This window comes from Acartia tonsa, chromosome 4 (assembly GCF_053477335.1).
Source record: "Acartia tonsa isolate MP-2025a chromosome 4, ASM5347733v1, whole genome shotgun sequence".
NCBI lineage: Eukaryota > Metazoa > Arthropoda > Copepoda > Calanoida > Acartiidae > Acartia > Acartia tonsa.
In genome coordinates, this window is record NC_137263.1 from 32,963,436 (window position 1) to 32,982,690 (window position 19,255).

At 35.9% G+C, this 19,255-nt stretch overlaps 2 protein-coding genes across 3 annotated transcripts in view; one reads left to right on the forward strand and one right to left on the reverse strand.

The window, feature by feature from the left end:
* The window catches only part of ave (sterile alpha motif domain-containing protein aveugle), a 72,772-nt gene extending 63,965 nt beyond the window's left edge, over nucleotides 1-8,807 (reverse strand). Inside the window, exons 1-2 of one of the 2 annotated variants that reach the window (XM_080157612.1) lie at nucleotides 8,627-8,807; nucleotides 8,017-8,156 (exon numbers count right to left, since the gene is read on the reverse strand). In XM_080157612.1, the coding sequence (XP_080013738.1) occupies nucleotides 8,017-8,156; nucleotides 8,627-8,679 (193 nt within the window). In that variant the 5' untranslated portion in view covers nucleotides 8,680-8,807. The remainder of the gene's footprint in view (nucleotides 1-8,016; nucleotides 8,157-8,626) is intronic. The other variant, XM_080157613.1, reaches the window with a different exon arrangement.
* A 1,169-nt stretch (nucleotides 8,808-9,976) lies between these two features.
* On the forward strand, nucleotides 9,977-16,020 carry LOC145316846 (uncharacterized). The gene is made up of 3 exons (XM_080157607.1): nucleotides 9,977-10,375; nucleotides 10,687-11,714; nucleotides 11,977-16,020. Exons 1-3 carry the CDS (start codon nucleotides 10,273-10,275, stop codon nucleotides 12,295-12,297), a joined length of 1,452 nt encoding a protein of 483 aa, XP_080013733.1. The 5' UTR covers nucleotides 9,977-10,272; the 3' UTR covers nucleotides 12,298-16,020.
* Nucleotides 16,021-19,255: the final 3,235 nt, after the last annotated feature.

The window sequence follows — 19,255 nt, forward strand, 5'->3', positions numbered from 1 at the left end:
CATCTTATAAAAAAATAACAATTTAAAAACAAAATAATATATTGTAAATGACACAATATGCCAGGATACTATTATTAAAGAATATAATAGTATTTATTTTATCTTTATAGGTATTTTAATTGAAATAAAGAAAATATATTGCAAGTGAGATGGAGGGTTGAAGTGGCATCCAAACTCTCTTTTAAGCTAGGTTTAGAGCCTTTAAAGTCGAGGCAAAATAATGGATAAAAACAAAATTGTTGGGGACGTAAAGCTTTGAGAAAACGTTGTTTTGCAAGTAGAGACTGTGATTTATGCTAAAACCCAAAGTTTTATAACCACATTCTCTCAGCCGTAGATTAGGTACTTTTATTCCTTATCTTGATTTATTTGTTTGAACTTGCAGATTCAAAATATTTTAAACAAACAAGTCTGATCTTTACAATGGGTAATTTTGTTTATCATCTAGGAGTATATTCATTTATCGTCTATTGTCCTATCCCTCAAGATCATGGTTGAAATGTCAATAAATATAGAAATATAAGGCAAAAAAGAAATTGAAAATGCAATGTCAAGTTGATGATTACATTATATTATAATGATAATATTGAATGAATGAGTAATACCTTAACCTGCAAAATAAAAAAAAAATTAAATTCCAAGAAAATATGAATCAGCACAAGTGTACCTAGTCTTATCATTCAGGGATTCAAAGGAAAGGATTATGGGAAAACATTGTTATTTCTCTCAATATTTTTCAGCTGATTTTAGTATATAAAAAAATAAAAAAGCTAATCCAATATAATTATCCCACCCCTTTATCCCTGAGTCTTACACACTTCAAACAAGAAAAGTTGACAGGAAAATTTAGCTCCTAAATTACTGCATAAAAACAATGCAGAACATTATTTAACTTTCCAGTATAGCTTCCAAGCCGAGGGGGGGGGGGGAATTCTGACACTTTTGCGTAAACAGTGATTATAGACTTTGTCTTTGGACTGAGAGGATAGGTTATTAGGGATAAAATCATTCTTTTATGATGAATTTCCCCCAGATTTAAGATTTTTTGGATAGGCCTCCAGGTTGTCTCTCTACAGGTAAAAATGAAGAATTTTTTTTTAAGAGTTAGATGTCAGCTTATGAGACAAAATATGTATGTTTTTTCTTCAAATATGTGAATAACAATCAAAAAGAAGTATATTTTGTTTAATATAAAAAACATGAAATTAATACCAGTTTTGTTGGCTCGGGCTTTCAGGCCCTCAGGGCAAACAAAACTAGTTCAATATCAAAACATTTTACTTCAATATCTGCGGAAAGCTGTCTATAATAAATAACTATATTTACCACTGGTAGTAAGACTCATAGTTAAATGAAAATCAAATTGTAAAAGCTTTTAAAGAAAGGTTTCTCTTGGTTAAGAAATAAGGATACATCTGACATTTTCTTTATTTCTTCTAAATCTAAATATCTAAGAACACATGTCTTACACAAAGTACGTTTGGCATAAGGTACAAGTTAATGTAAATATTGGTTCTGATAAAAAAATCATCAAAAGCCAATTTGAAGGTATTAGGATAAATTATGTTAGAAATGGGGCATTATTGGATAAAGAAAATATAATATAGATCACTACCTTAAGGTAACAACATTAAGAATCATCTAATGTCCCATATTTTCAAAAATTTAGGTTTTTACAGAGCTGGATCTTAAATCATTTTAGTGGTGAACCAAATTCGACGCACCCCGATCTAAATCACCATTAAAAGGATTTAAAGATCCAGCTCAGTACTTACCTATCAAATTGGAGAAAAAAATTGAAAAAGAATTAAAAACAGGCAGATAAATCCATCAAATTTTTGTAGCAAGTTTTTTGTGTAATTTGATTGGTCCATGGAATATAAGTGTACTAACGCATTAAATATTAAATATTAACTAATATAGATTACTACTATAAAGCAACAACATCATATATAATCTAATGTCCCATATTTTTGTCAAAAATTTAAGATTTTTTTGTGACTTGAACATATTTTCAAAAAAGAATTACAACAAGTAGATAAATCTCCAAAGAGAGGGGTAGGTTTCTGGTAAAATCTGTAAAGGTTATGTGTTATAAGTAAACAAGGATGACAACATCCATAAGTAGCGAAGCACAAAATATAAAATAAATAGACAAACAGACAAAGTAATTTATAGAGCTGATTAACTGTTTTCATAACAAAGAAAAGAAAGAGATATATATGCAAATAAATATGCAAAAACTTAAAATCATGAAACTTTGAAAAATTTAGGTTTATATCTGAAAGTTTTTCAAAGAAAGGCAGCTTAAAAGCTATCAGACTACCAAAGATTTTTCATACCTAAGTATGGAGCATAAAGTCAGTTATATTGGCAAGTTTCAGTAGTTTATTTTTTGTAGGAGCCGAGAAAATCTGTTGCAAAAAGTAAAAGCGGTTAAAGAGCTGTTTAGACGCAGTCTGGCCGCTATTGATGATGAATACTTAATCATGCTTCATATTGTTGGGAATGTTGACAGGAAGTTTCAGCCTTCTATCTTTTACAGGAGCCGAGAAAATCAGTTTTAAAAAATAAAAGCGGCTCTAAGCTGCTTAAAAGCAGTCCGACCGCCATTGATGTTTCATACTTAATTATGCTCCATATTGATAGGAGTGTTGACAAGAAGTTTTAGCCTTGTATCTTTTACAGGAGCCGAGCAACTCAGTTTTGAAAAATAAAAGCAGCTAAAAACTGCTTAAAAGCCGTCTGACCGCTATTGATGTTTTAAACTTAATAATGCTTCATATCAATAAGATTGTTGACAAGAAGTTTCAGCATTCTCTATTTTACAGGTGCCAACAAAATCAGTTTTGAAAAATAAAAGCGGCCAAAAAGCTGCTTAAAAGCAGTCCAACCGCTATTGATGTTTTTTTTTACATAAGGGGGGGGGGGGTTTAATGCAACCATCTCGTAATCAATGTATAAACGGCACTTAGAATTCGAATTTTGATCTGAAATTTTGCATAAGTAATCCTTGATAGGTCTATTTTCCCTAAATCGAACAAAAAGTTTGAAAAGTAGGGGCTAATGGCTGGCGGCTCATCTGTTTAGCCATTTGTTGGGTATTTTCAAACGAAACTTCTCTCCACATAATGCTCTTTTCCGATCCAAAACGTTTTCTAACGGTTCTAGCCGGTAGTTACTGGTACTAGAAATCTAAAAAATGTTTTTTTGTATCATTTCACATGATTTAAAGCAAAAATGTGTTTCAAAAAGTTGATTTCTACGTAATTTATGAGATTTGCCCTAAAAATAGCCAAAAAACGGCTAAACGGCTGAGACGTTAGTCATTACTTTTTCAACTTTTTTTTCGATTTAGGGAAAATAGACCTACCAAGGATTACTCATGCAAAATTTCAGATCAAAATTAGAATTTCAGGTGCCATTTATACATTGATTACGAGATGGTTGCATTAACCCCCCCCCCCCCCCTTATGCCCCATATTGATGGAAATGTGGACAAGAAGATTCAGCCTTCTCTCATCTACAGGAGCCAAGAAAATCAGTTTTGAAAATTAAAAGCGGCTAAAAAGCTGCTTAAAAGCAGTCCGACCGCTAACAATGTTTTATACTTAATTATGCTCCATAAAGATGGGAATGTTGACACAAAATTTCAGCCTTCTATCCTTCGTAGGAGCTGAGAAAATCACGTTTCCCCCAAAACGTTTCAGACAGACATACAGACGGACATTTCAAATTATAGACTAGCTTCGCTACTAAAAAACAGTAGTAGAACGATAAAAATTTATGTTAACTTTAAAAAAAAAAAATTTTGTCTTTAGTTCTTTTCAATAAGAAATACACATATTTAGTGAATATTATCGTTCTACTACTATTTTTAAGCCTTAAAACACACACCTTTACGGATTCTACCAGAAACCTACCCCTCTCTTTGTGTTATAAGGTATTTATTGTAGATTGTTTTGTTCAGCGAATAGGGTTAAGACAATTGACGATAAAGATCTAATGATGATTAACAAAATTAATCCTTCTATTAGTTTAAAAGTTTGCACACTCCTATTTTTAGGCAACCATCAAGATTAATTAGAAATCCCAAATTTTTTTTCAGCCAACGAATAAGAAAACGTGATTACCAGTATAAATTACAATACATAAAAATTGGTGGTCATTATTTCTTGTTTAATCCTGAATTCCCTGTGAAGTTCCATTTGTGATAATTGGTGTAATTGTGATTAATCTAGCAAACATTTATATACAGGGTGCGCCACATAAATCCGGACTTTTTTTAAACGGCCATAGCGTCAAAACTACTTGACCAATCAGGACGTTTGACCCCACTATAAAAAGCTTAGGTAATGACCTTTTTGCCCATGAAAACCTTTGTTCAACAAGGCAGATTCTAATTGCGCAGATGAATTACCGTGGGTTTATGACTTGGGCCTACTAAATCTGACCTCAGCCCATCTGTAGGTGAGATGGACTAATGAAACTTGCTGGAGATACTATCAGATACCTAGTGAAAACACTAGAAAAGACTAGAGCTCTCAATCCCAGCTGACTTGGCTGTAGTACTCCGACAAAGTGGATCGTGGTAGATTTTAAGATGTCAAAAACGTCAAAAATCTTGAAAATTTCTCGGTTCTTGACTTCAGGGGCCCATACGGAACCTTAAAACTCGTTTTAGACTATGTATTGTGCTGATAACCCTATCTTAATCTTCGTGCCATTTTTAAAAAGGTATAAAACGTTGTTCTAGCTTAACTGTGGCCCAAATGAGAGCCGCCGTGTCAAAGGGTAGCTTTAAAGATAGGTTAATTTGGATCCTGCTGTTACTCACTCCTTAAGGAGATGTGGCCTCCTAGCAGCCCCAATCTTAATCCAATGGACTTTTGGGCCTGGAGCGCCATTAAAGCATGAACCAATAGACGCGCCCATACCAAAAAGACCTCTCTCATTGCTCCTATCATGGAGAACTTCGCCTGCTTGAACAGGGACATGGTGACCAGGGTCGGCGGGCGGTTCAGGGGGCGGGTAGAGGCGGTGATTGAGACTGGCGGCGATTTTATTAAATAATCTATTAGTCATATACCTAGGTTGCTTCCCAGTTTTTAAAATTCAATAATATCTTTAAAACTGACGATTTTATGTTTATTTGTTTAAAAATAAGAAAAAGTCCGGATTTATGTGGTGCACCCTGTATATATTTATACACATATATATATCATGTATATGAAATAATAATATACATTACAACTTTACATATAATGTATACTCAATGTGCATTATACATAATGTACTATGCCATACCTATGAAAATTCTCGAAAAAAAAACATATATATTTGAAGGTTTTTATATTGGCTAATTCCAAATCAAAGAAGAATTAATTTCGACTTGAATTTTTGAAGTAAAATAACACATTATACTTTAAATGCCCGTACGTCCATTACGACGTCAGTCATTCTCTTACTTCGTCAGAATGGAAGGGAATGGATTTATTTTATTAGCAAACACCTGTATATACTAGTAGACATACATGATTAGACAACACTAAAATAGTCAACATGCTGATTTGGTAAAAAGATTAATTCATATACCACAACTCTAAAGTTAACTTTAATAAATAAAATAAATTGATCTATAAATAAATCTTTAAAAAATAAAATATATTAATCTACAATAAATCTTTAAAAAATCTATTTTGTCCTTACAAGACCAAAGTGTACATTGCAGGTAAAAAAGTCAGCTACCTAATGCTTTTAAGTGAAAGAGATGTAAAGATAAAAAGTAAATAGAGGATATAGAATACCGCATGGTATATAAATTGCTTTTTATTATTAAGTATCTACAAGTATTGAATGTATGTCTGTCCTACTGTCCGTCCGTCTGTCTGTCTGTCCTACTGTCCGTCCGTCGGTCTGTCTACAAAAAAAATCTCTGAATCGCGTCAACTCAACATATTACAATTTACTTTTTGATTTTTTATTCTAGATTTTGTATGGATATATTTATATTTCAATTTTTCAGTTCTAAAATTATAATATAACTTTTTACCTAAATAGTTTTAACTTTACATACCTAATCTTATGTTAACATAAATTTAATACTTAGAATATTACTTTAGTTTGTTTGACAGTCGATCGCCAATTTAAATATAACAGAATAGTATCTGGATTGAAAAGTATTATTGCTTTGCTGTTATAATATGATTTAAGCTCACCTAATGAACCAGTCTTTACTTTCTAGAGCCATACCACCACTGCAGTAATTTATATAGTGCAATAATTACATGTCTAGGACTATACCCATACAAAAGTCACTCACTTTCTTACACTTCAGAAGTCAGAACAATAATTACTATGCATTTCTTCCCAGGGAGGGAGAAGGACATTTGACTTTTTATTACACTAGTCCCCAAATTTTTATAATATTGCTTTCTCATTCTTTGGCCTAAACACTTTGAGGACTTTTATTAAATTTTGGTTTGTAAGTTTATTAATTAAAACGTTTCGATCACTATAATTGTAATCTAGAGTAATGAAAGAGTAATTGTGACTATCACTGGAGATATACATCAATTTATCGGCCATTGTCTAATCCCTTTAGATCCCTGATTTCTTAATTTTTTCTTTTCCGACAAAACAATAAATTTCTAATATTTTTTTTTCTTTCACAACTCAACTTATATTTTAAGCTTCCCGGAAGGGAGAACAGTCCTATTATACCAGCTATTTTCAAGATCTTAAAAATCAGTCTATTTTTTTTTTATTGAATGTAAGTTACTCTTCATAGGAAAAAAAAACTTTTGATTTAGGCAATTAAAATCCAATTGATTGGCTCATTATTGTTATTAACACTAATTTTCTTCGAAATAGACGGACTAGTAATTTTCTACTTATTGTACATATCTATTTATTTTATTTGATGTTTTATAAAGTTTAAAATGTATTATTTATCGCATCGTATTATTGACAGTTTTTCAAGAAAAACAAAAAAAGGAATTGTATACCTAGGTAGATGTAACAAATAATAATAACATTGACAAAATATTTCGGATAGGTACAAAATCAGATCTGTTTTTAAAGTTTGATATAAGTAAAACTATTAGGTAGAGAAGGATAAAAAGAGTTTGTTTCTCGTTTTAGACACGCACATCGTAACTCTGTCTTTGTATCAGTCTGCAGTTATTAATATAAAACGTACATTTATTAAATATTAAAGTTATGAATTCTATTTTTCTGTGGTTGAATGAAAACAATAATAATTTATAGTCTTTTACACTATACACATTTATGAATACGCATCATTAAAACATCGAACCATTACAAATCATGCAAAATAAATTGCAAATATTAAATCTAAGGTATTCCAATGGATCTTTTTCAAGATTATCATGTACTCTAATTAGGGTTGGCAATCCGAATCCTCAATTGAAACTGCGGATTTTGATTGTTAATTTTGAAGACTTTGAAGTACTTAAAATTATTCATTTAAAATAAGGCAGAAAAAAAACAAAAAAAGGATTTTATTAACTTTAGGTAATATGGTGCTAGTTAAAGTTTTTTTTGTATTCTATTTTCACAGTAGCTTTTCATGGGTATTTTAGGTTGGCTAAGGTTAAGTAAGGATTAGAAAATGGCCGCATTTTTATTTTATTTACAGAAAGACCTTTAAAAAAATTACAAGTATCCGCAATCTACAATACGAATTCCTCTAATAAAAAAAAAGAATCCGCACCCACGTTTTAATCCGCAATTTTTTCGGCGGATTTTTGCAAGAATCCAAATCTGACCCAAATATTGGGCGGATTGCCAACCCTAACTCTAATAATAGTCAAACTTGTAGCTGGCTAAATAGCGATCATTTCCATCCATCCCCACCTACTTGATAAACGAACTGACAAATAAGTGATGTCCATGTTAGCAACCTGAATTAACCACAATTTTTCCTCTTTCATAATATCCACGTATATTCTATATCCATTGATATTTCTATTTAGATAACCAGCTAAAACTCACCTGTAACATCCTGTTCTAGAAAAGCCTCGCAGTAAAGATGGAAATAATCCCCACAGTGCCTACGCAACCACTTCTGCACATCAACCACGGACCACTGCTGCACAGACTTGGGCCTCTGGTTCTGCGCGTTATTCCGGTTGCTAAAAACATAAAAATATAATTCTTCTCGAGTAGTTTAGTGTTAGATATTTGTTCTAGTCATAAAAAAATGCTTGTAAGTAGCGAAGCTGCTCAGGGAGTAGGGCGTGGTGTCTATGTGTCCATCCTTGTAACAAAAAAACACTAGGTACCTAATTACATTCAAACCAAAATTTTATTTCTTTATATTTGTTTTGTTCCAAATATAATAATCTCTGCCTTTTATTCATCCAAATTATTATTAGCTTAATTAAAAATGCCTAGATGAAATGCTGGTCTAAAAGATTGATCCTATTGGAATTACGAAAAAATATTTGGCCTCTGGTGTGATATAGGATTATTATCCTAAATTAGTTCGTGGAGCTAGCTTATATTAAAAACATGACATTTATTCATATTTCCTTCATAATTATCCCGGCCCTTGAATATGCAAATAGGTTAAATTCGAAAAGGTAATCGATCATACTCATACCTCTGGACGTGTCTGTTGGCTTGATTGTGTTGGGTTACTTCTCTCACAGTCATCCTTGTTGCATATTGATCACTTTTTTAACTTAGAATGGCTCATAAAATAACTTAATTCACTTGAATGATTTTTTTATGTTAAAAATCTGAAATGTTAATATGTCAAATTTATTGATGCATTTTAATGCAAAAAAATCACCTATTCATGAAAGCAGAAAGAACTAGTTTCTTTATAACTTGGCTCACTCAAAAGTACATGTATTCAATTGTATCCACAGTAAGGGTGCTTTTAGAGATCCCATACAACCAACATCTGACAAGGGGGAGATTGGGTAATAAAGAGCGGTGAGTAAAGGGGGGGGAATAAAATACCAATCAGCTGTGCAGTGTTTACGAATGTTACGAAGGGAAAGGGGATATAAAAGAGAGGGGAGGGGGAGTTGAAGAGGAGTACCAGATCTACCTGTTATATAAATGTCGTCATAGATTAAAATAATTTGGTATTTGTTGTGCAATATGGTGGAATTTCAAAAAATACATTAAACGTGTCTCTAGGAGCATTTTGGCAAGCGGCCCAGGTCGTTCGAAATAAAACGTGGAAAGACAAGGATAAAAAGTTAATATGAGAAGTCTAAAGTAACACAGTTTGAGAGATCTTAAGCGAATTATGTGAAAAAATTCGCTCGTAGTATTGAATAAAAAGTAGTATGGCTGATATAGAAAGCCTGGAGAGCTAGCAGACAGAAAAAATTAAATTAACCTTAGTTGTCAGCTACGGCCGTTAGATGGCGGTAGAGAGACGTAGTATAGAGGGAGTACCTCTCGCGGCAGATTCGTGCATTATAAATGATATACAGGCTATATGAAGCGGCAGGGGCCGACAATGATGTATAGGCACGTTTATATACTCTTAACTGAGTGGTAGTAGAGGAGGACTCTACGTAAGGCGGTACAGGCCAGATAAGTTTCTCAATTGCGGTAGGCAGATTGTGAGACGGAACGGTACAAGTTTAGATTAAACCACGAGGGGTGGTTGTTGTCAAGCTGAGCGCGAAAGCAAGTAGTCATACACACACACACGCACACACACACTTACACTCGGACTACAGGGGCCGAGAGAAAGCTCGCTGTTTTACTTCATTCTTTATCTGACCATTGAACGAACAACATCTAAATACAAAAGTGAAAGAATAAAGAATAGAGGATAGTGAAACATAGGTTTATGCTACAAAGTCGCTTGTGATATTAATCGTTTAAGTTTTTTCTAAAAATTTATTTTTCCCTCCCTCCCACTCCCTTAAATTTTTCATCAATATCTTTTAATTTTATAGCATTTTTTCTTTATATTTTTCCTTTTCATAATTCACCGATTTTCTTATGCACGTGGTTTTTGATAGGGCAATAATAGATAGTTTTATGATTTAAATTTCGAAATTGAATGCTATAAGACTTAACCTAAAAATTTTTTATAAGGGTCATTTTTAATGTCGATTCGATTTATTTCTTTTAAATATTAATTTCCTACTCATAATGCTTCGTTTATTTTATATTCGTTCATTCTAGATTTCTCGATTTATATTTTATATAAATTTTTCAGATTTTTATCATAAGCCTTTTTGTTTCCATCTCATACGGCGCATATTTGCACATAAAATGGCCGACGGTGAGGATGAGATGCAGTTGCCACATTTGGGCGATATAGCCCAGGAGTTGCCGGCGTTTGAGGAAGAAAACGGTTTCGAGCCTGTATCTCCAGGTATTATTTTAATTGACAGACCATTGGCTGTTAAGTTCAGAGTTTTTCTTTTAGTCACGTATCATGATATAGACCTATGGTTATATATGTTACATCAATTCTATGCTTTTTTAAATTTTTCGACTCGTGCATACACTTGTTTAAGGCACAATAATATATAAAATAAAATATACTTTAGCAAAGTTGCAAACCTGTCGACTAAATTCATGGATTTTCATGTTGGACATGTTTTGTTCAGCTTTAACCATTCAAAATAGCAGTTGCAATGTATAAATGAAAATCGATAATTGAAATAGTTTTTTATTTTTTAGCAGCGGACGTAGATGATGATCCCGCTGTTGATAGTGACGAAAGTGTCCATGATCAAGAGGATCAGATCGACGCCGCTCATGCGCAGTTCCATGAATCACAACCAGCTCCTATGATGGATGAGATTGCGGAGGCGGATCGAATGAATGATGGAAACGGAAGAGATCCAGCGGATTTATTGGCCATGCTGGCTGATGATGCACCAATGGGAGCCAGACCGTTTCGGGCTTCCACACCTCTCATTCCAGCGGCTCAATCTTACATTCAACAAGAAAGGGCCAGATATGGTCAGCATGATCATATCAATAGAGTAGCACAGCAACACCCTCAGCATCTTCCACAATGCCGGCCCGGTCCAGTTCATCATCCATCTCAGAATCAGGCAATGAATTTTAATCATGTTAACATAAATGCGGCACCATATATGGCAGGAGGCGCGGCAGCTAGGCCCCAACCGCAGCAAAACGGCGAACGCATACGCCATAGGTCGGAGGAACTACCCAGAGTGCCGACAAAATCAGCTCAGTCTGTCATGCCTCCACGTGGTACGTGTCATGACCGAGGATCAACGGCTGACAGGCCTGTATCTGTCGATAATTCGGGTCAGGTACCAAACAGTGTTCTTATCGACGTAATTCGCATGCTAGCCAGCGATAGAAATCAGAAAAATCAGCAGAGCGCCAGTGCTTCTCAGCCATCGACCAGCAATGGTGTTGGCAGCGTCCAGCAACAGCAAGTTCAGCAGCAGCAGAGGGCTGGCATACAAGCATCTCAAGCGGCCAATTTTCAACAGGCTACGCCGTTTCCCCAGGGTTGGCAGATGGTCGCGTTGCCGAGCAGAAGACTCGTCGCAGGCGTGCCTACAAAAACAAAGCCGCCCAGTTTCTGCCTAGTACATTATGCCGTTACGCAACAAACCAGATTGGGAAAAATAACTGAGGTCAACGCGCAGAATTGCCGTGACTCCAGTTATTTGAGGTTGATGCAGAAGACTGGTCTCGATCTATTATCTGTCCAGAACAATATCGAGGTAACATTATTACAATTATACGATAAAAGAGTCTCGTTCGCAGTTCTAGTCCTTACTCTCTTTTGCGGTTTCAATTTTTTAATTTCACAAGTATTGTGGCACTGAGATGTGTTTTTTATCTGTAATGCTGTAGATCTTAATAGGCACTAGAGCGGTTTATCTGTACAATGTAATATTTGAGGTCATTGTTGTATATCACCATATTTGATTTAAGTAACATTTAAGTGTTATAAAATTTGTTACGTTTTAAACTATAATTTAGGACGCAGTTCGCGAGCTTTACAACATGTATTTGCCCCCTGAGGCCCACGCCGCCGTGCATCGCAGTATGGAGTTCTCGCTTATGGCCATCGAGCTGCTCAAGTTCATGAGTCTCTACACGAGTTTGGCGTTTACAAACAGCCCCTCTGTGGTTGTCAAGTTTGCCTGCAACGATAACCGTGAAGTTCTGCAGGGCGAGAGGCTAACCAGATTAAATACCTTGCGCAAGGAGCACGAAGAAAGTGAGAAGCGCAGACGGGACAGAGAGCGGGAGGCTAGACCATCTGCGAAACGCTTCACTGGCACGTGCCACAATTGGTAAGCGACAAAAATTTTTAATATATCTTATTTGCAGCCGTTTTGAGTTTGTTGTAGTAATAGTTGGATCTCGATTTTGCGTGGGCAATCAATGGATATGCCAAATAAATAATCAAGGATGTTTTCTTTTCGAAAAATACATAGTTTAGTTTTTAAAAAAAAAAAAAAAATATATTCGCAATTTAGCTTACCATTTAGCAGAGAGTTTCTTAGTTGTTAAATTCAGCCAGTCTAATGTTTTATTATATTTTCAGCCAGAAACAAGGCCATAGAGCCTCTCAATGCACAGCTCCTAAGAAAAAGGACTGAAGCGAGGCTTCGAGTTCCCCGGCCATAGCGGCATATCCATCCACCAAAGCCGAGGAGCTCCTTATTGACGATGTTATCGCCCCGCTCGATAACGACAATTTAACTGACACAAATTCTATTGACTTTAACTCCAATGGTAATATTGAAAATGACAACAATACTTCTGTAAAAATTGTTACCAGTGACTTAGTCGTAAATTCTTTAAGTGACATTTCTGACCAAGATTTTGCGGCTTTTATTGACAAGGAAATTGACCGGTTGCAAGGCCTTGGTTTTGGTCCAGTTGCAGGAGGGATCCATGATCCAAAGGCTCAATTATTTTATAAACAAATTTTAAACGCCAGTGATTCAGTTTTAGAACTATTAAGAGACGGTTATAAGCCGGACATAGTTACTCCTCTTCCTGAGGCGACAGATATCAGGAACAATATGAGCGCTTTGCAAAACATTCAATTCGTTCAGGCAAAAACAGACAAATGGGTTAAGGAAAACATTGTTAGAAAAGTTGATTATAAACCATATTTTGTCAACCCTTTGACGGTGGCGTCAAAATTGGATAGTGAGGGTAACGTGAAATTGCGACAGTGTCTAGATCTGTCGCGTACACTGAACGATTGTTTAAGAAAAGTCTCTATGAAAATGGAGGATATCTCCATGGTCCTTCCCAGAGTTACACCCGGCTGCTGGATGTCCGTGTTGGACATTTCAGCGATGTATTGCCATTTGGCATTACATCCAGAGTTCCGTGGTTTATTTGGTTTTGCGGTTGTCAACGCCTCCGGCACGCGGGAGTTCTATGAGTTTTTAACGCTGCCATTTGGCACAGGTTAGTTATTTTTATCATTTTCTAATTCTATCAATGGCATAAATTTTCGATACGCAAGTGCTAAAACGCATAAGGATAGCGATGTCTATTGTTTAATGAATGCAATATGAAATGTATTTGACAGCCTCATGCATGCTGAAAACCAAAAAACGAATGTATATTTTTTGTTTTTACGTTTTGGTAGTGTTTTTCTTAAGAAACGATCGGACGTCAAATTGAACTATACGTATTTCTTCAAATTGATCCATAAGAATGCAATATTTTTTGTCAGGTCCAGCCACATACATAATGAATTCTCTGATAGTCCCCATACGAAGATTCTGCCACGCTCGAGGCATCGATTTATCGACATTTGTCGATGACTCGTTCAATTCAGCCTTGTCTAAGATTAAAGGATTGGCTAGCCTTAAGTTCATAAAATTTGTGTTCGAAAGCACAGGCTGGACGTTAAATTTATCGAAATGTTTCGGGCCTGCCACTTCTTTGTGTTACCTGGGTTTCAATTTAGACTCGATTTCCATGAGAATCAGTGCCCCTCTAATGAAGATAATAATTCTTACAAATGATATTAACGCTGCAATTTCAAAAGCTGATAGGGTTGGTGTAATACAGGCCAAAGAATTAGCACATATCCTTGGTGTATGTTGTCACCTTCTCCATTCTCATGGAAATATAATGAGAGTGGTGACTAGAGCATGTCAGCAGACACTCGGATTGACTGTTCAGGAGAAAGGATGGTCCGGGTCGTTAGTTATAAACGATAGAATGTTACAAGAATTCGAAATGTTGAAAGTTTATTTAATAAGGTGTGTACATTCGAGTTTTTAGTTTTTGAAATGTTTTCAAAATATTAAAAAAAAAAAAAAAAAAATTTTTTGCAAGATACAAGTCCGACTCAGTTGTGCATATATTTTTTCCCCGGCATCTTACGAATGTATTGTTTAAGCCTCGGTTAAGTTTTGACGTTCATTTAAATATGAGTTATACATTTAAATATTCTTTGTTTTTATTTTAGTTTCAACGGACAACCTGTCAACAAGTGCAATGCTGTCATCAACATTATCCAACCTGCGAAGCAGGCAGTTTTGCTGGAAGCTGTAGATCCTCTAGACATCACGCAGATAGAGTCCATCATGGTCTCTGATTCGAGTGAATCTAGGGCTTATGTATTTGAAGCGGAACAACTTCGTTTTATAAAGGAGTTTCCCTTCGAATACGATGAAATGCAGCAGTCCAGTACACTGCGAGAGTTGTTGGCAGTTGTTAAAATGTTTGAACAGGAATCCTTTCTCCAGCAAAATAGACACAAAACAGTGGTTTGGTGCACGGACAATCGCGGCTTAGTCAGCATTTTGAACCGCGGCTCTAGAGTAGAAATTCTACAGCGCCATGTGATAAATATCAAGCTAGTCCAGCTACAGTTTGACATTATTCTCCTGCCAGTATGGCAAAGGAGGAGCACGTTGTTGCTCAAAATTGCCGACGAGGGATCTAAAGTAAGTAACACCGACGAGTGGTCGGTAGCTCTCGAGGACTATAATTTAATATGTGAGAAATTTATGGTTATGCCGGATATCGATCTTATGGCCAGCGCGGCAAATACAAAATGTTCGGCGTTTTATTCAAAGTTGCCGGATAAAACGGCATTAGGCACCGACTTTTTTATACAAGAATTGGATAATAAGCGCGTCATGTACATATGCCCTCCGGTCAAAGTTATAGTTCCAGCACTACATAAAATTTTAAGTATACCGTCCGCCACTACCGTTTTTGTCATTCCCTTATGGCAGTCTGCTTGTTTTTGGTCGCAGTTTATTGAAGCCGGAAGGTTTAAGTCTTTCATAAAAAGAATTTTTGTGTTTAAGACCACTTTTACATCAGAAGCAGCAGATTGCATGTTTAAAGGAATGTGTAATTTTTCTATGATCGCTTTATTGATTAAAACCTGAGTTGTGCATTTATTAGTTAATAGAAATGTTCTATTTATTGGGCTACGATACTTCTTTGGCAAGATTTAGTAAATATACAGATAAGACTTTATTAGATCATATGGGGAGGTTATATTTCTATTTTCGTAATAACGAAAACATGTAATAAGATTTGAAGATAGTTCATTCGTACCCAATAAAATGATATCATTTTCCATGCAGATATAATTATTTTAATTCATGTATACATCTGATTTGTAATCTAAAGTATTCAATAACCATTCAAGTCCAGAAATCATAGGATCGTGAGAAGCATTTTTATTTTTAAAATATTTACATACAATTTAGGCACATTATTCTAAATTCAGTTAGGTTGTTTGGACGGAATTAGATTATGTATGCTTATAAGAGAAACCCTGCTGGTTTCGGACTTTTTGGTTTTCACAAGTACTTTTATTATCCATTTATGTCCTTTTATGTATTTGTCAAACATTCGGTCTTTCCATGAAAGTGCAATTTGAAAATTATTCTAGTCTGTGATACGCTCTGAAAATTTAATATATATTTGTTGGCTGTTCAAGAAATGGGTTTTACAATCTTAATATTTGGCTTTTTTTTTTTTTTTTTTTTTTTTTTTTTTTTTTTTTTTTTTTTTTTTTTTTTAGTAGTTGATTCCGAATGGATTTCATATATGTGAACACTGATTTTTACAAATTAAACGAGTTTTTTTCGGAAATTTGTTATTTGAATTCTCAATTTGTATACCCATTTCATATTTTATATTAGAGGAATCCGCGGAAATCAGTATAAAATGGGTCGCGCCGGATTTGATCCAGCTTACCGGGTCAGAGGACAACAAAGACCTATGAGAGGCAAGTATAGTTGTTCAAATGATATAAAATCGGGTAGTAAAGGCAGGAATCGAATGTTTTTTCGGCGTTAGGATTGGTAGTCTTTTAGTCTCAGATTTATGATACAACAAACAAAGAAATTTGTTAATGTACAATGGTCGGTTTCGACACATATTTTTTCTTTTCATTCAAGTGGCTGCATAACTGTCTCTATAAGAGGTTTTTAATGCGTACGAAGTTTGTTTTATTCAAACCTATGGTTAATTTAATCTATATTTTTAGTCGGAGAGGGTCTTCCTGCTCGAATTTCACAGAGGCCAGCTCTGAGAATCATGAAAGCAGCGCGAGGTCTGAATTTGTCGCCAACAAAGAGTCGAGATGCCAAATTATACACGTCGTCCCGCGCCCAGTCCACCACGAGCGTGCATTCCCAAGTAGTGGAGGTATTTCTCGCCTATTTGCGCAAAAGGAATCTGCCTGCAACCACGTTCCAGGAGAGGGTGTTGCAGGACTTCATCCATTATCTGGAGGATATAAGGAAGCCTTACTCCTTCCTCAAACAGGTTTGTGGAAGTTTGAAGGCATGGTCATACATAATAGATCAGCCTGTTTCGGAATTTTCACAACGTGTGTCGCGGCTGTTGGAAGGAGCGGTGAGAAGGGCAGCAATGGAACGCGCCCCCGTCAGAAAAGCCACGCCCATTCCTAAGGGCGTTCTCACGGCAATCATGCGCAAGATAGTCTACGACTATGACTCCATCTGGGACATTCCGCTGCCAGTTTTCCGAGCGACGGTGGCAATAATTTTGCAATTCCACACATTCACTCGTCTCGCCGATCTTGATCAAGTGAGGGCTTGCCATATAAGCCAAGATCAAATCGGCGGGGTGGAAGTTCTGCGAGTGATCTACCCCAAGAGGAAGAATGACCAAGAACATGAAGGATGTACAAACCTGTTGGCATCAGAGGGCGGAGATATGTGCCCGGTGGCGCTGATTAAGAAGTACTATCGCAGATGTGGATTTCAGTTCATGGGGGAAGGGATACTGGATGAAAACTTCTTGTTCTGCAGATCTTCAACCATGTGGCTGCCAGGAGTTAGACAAATTGTAGCTGACGGCAGGTATCAACTCTCGCCACAGACTCTATTGAATGATATCACGCAGTTATGCCGTCAAGTAGGATATTTCGGCCCAGTGGGCAGAAAGTCCTGTAAAATGTCCGGGGTTTCCGCAGCGTGCGAAGCCGGCTTGTCGGACGAGGCGTTGAGGGATAAGGGGAAGTGGCGGTCGATTGAGATGTCCCGTATGTACCGACAGATGACAGAGCCATATCAAATGGCTTTGTCGCGGTGCATTACAATGCAGGACGATCCACAAATAACGGATTTTGCGCGGAACTCCGGTCAACCAATTTATCGCGGGGCGCAAAATCCTAGGTCGACCTCCCATCCCCAAGTCTCGCGGCGTCCGTCCCCAAGCAGACATGAGGACATTATGACACAGCGGCCACAGGACAGGCCTGCGTCGGCAGCCCAAAGATTATTCCCATGCCAGCCGGTGATAAACGGCCACACAAATAGAGCTGGGCTTTTTCACAATATTGTGATAAATTCTCCGTTCACAGGAGGACAGCGAACGGCGAGATTCGTCGACGACGGCATTGTCAACACACGTTTCACAAGAAACACTGACGCTTTTCGTTCTTGGTTTTAGCCAAACAAATAAGTTTTCCGTTAAGTATTAATTATTATTTTATGTAATATTCGACCTTATAGGTTATGTCCTTTGTGTTTTATCATGGTATTTCAAGGTTAGTCAAGATATTAAGGTTGTCATAAGATTTGGCGGCGGTTAATGATATAATTCTGTTTCGTATGACATAATTCGACCACATTCGAAGCGCGACATGCGTTGTCGGATATTTCATCGATAAGCTATCGGTTTTTTCAGTTTCAATTAACAATATTACCATGAAAGATACAAAGGATTATATCCATTGAAAATTCATACTGTGTTAAATCTAGTACCTGTTGTATTAGTCATGTCAGAAATCTAAAACTTATTCTATCCAAATCATGCTACAATTTATTTCTGATTTTTGGAAGTAATCTATATCTTAATGATAATAGGATTTTTACGAAAATTTTTTATGATATAACGTGCAAACCAGTATATAATCTATGAGCATTATTTTCAATCAGTAAGCGTTTCAAACAAGTTTTTTATACCAGTGCAAAACAATACAGTCATCACAGCCTCTTTATATATATCACAGTCATCCCAATACTTGTAATAATGTATTTATGTTTTTCATGTTCAAGAAAATTAATATAAGTGAAACAATAATAATGAGTTAGTCATTTATTTTATGAATTTTTTCATTAGTAAAATTTATAGATTTTTCTCGGGAAATAATTCAGCGTTTACACGACCAGCAGTTCGCGGGTCTCGGTTTCAATTTCAGCCATATTTGGAAAATACCTCCTGGAGGTGAAGTGCTGCCTTAGACTAGGCTCCTTCAGCAGCAACCTTGATCCGTTTCTCGCTTGTAATCGACTGTGGGGAAAGCCGTTCACGCGCCCAATGACATATCCTAAATATTCATGTTATAACGGCAGTTTTTTAAATCATTGCATTTATATTTTATTAGATTATTAAGATATTACTTCATCTCCGGCCGTTATAGCTTCTGCTCAGATGAATTTATTTATTCTTTTCTCCCTGTAACTGAAAGTGGTTTTTTAGAAGATAATTATATGGTTGGTTGGTTAGGCCATGTTTGCCCGTGGTGGTTGACTGTTTGTTCGCCACACCTAGTTGTGGGAACTAGTTTCATTTACTAAGTAGAGAGTTAGACATATACTGTTCACTAGTATAGAGTTAAAATGTCATTCGCCGCCAATGAGGAGTTGTACAATGCTTTGCAAAGTCGTATGGATCTAATAAAAGAGGAAATGCTTAGTAGAGCTACAAATACTGATGATATCGAGTTTAAAAGGGCACTGACCAGGTGCCTATACCACCATGGTTGGGTGGAGGCTAACCT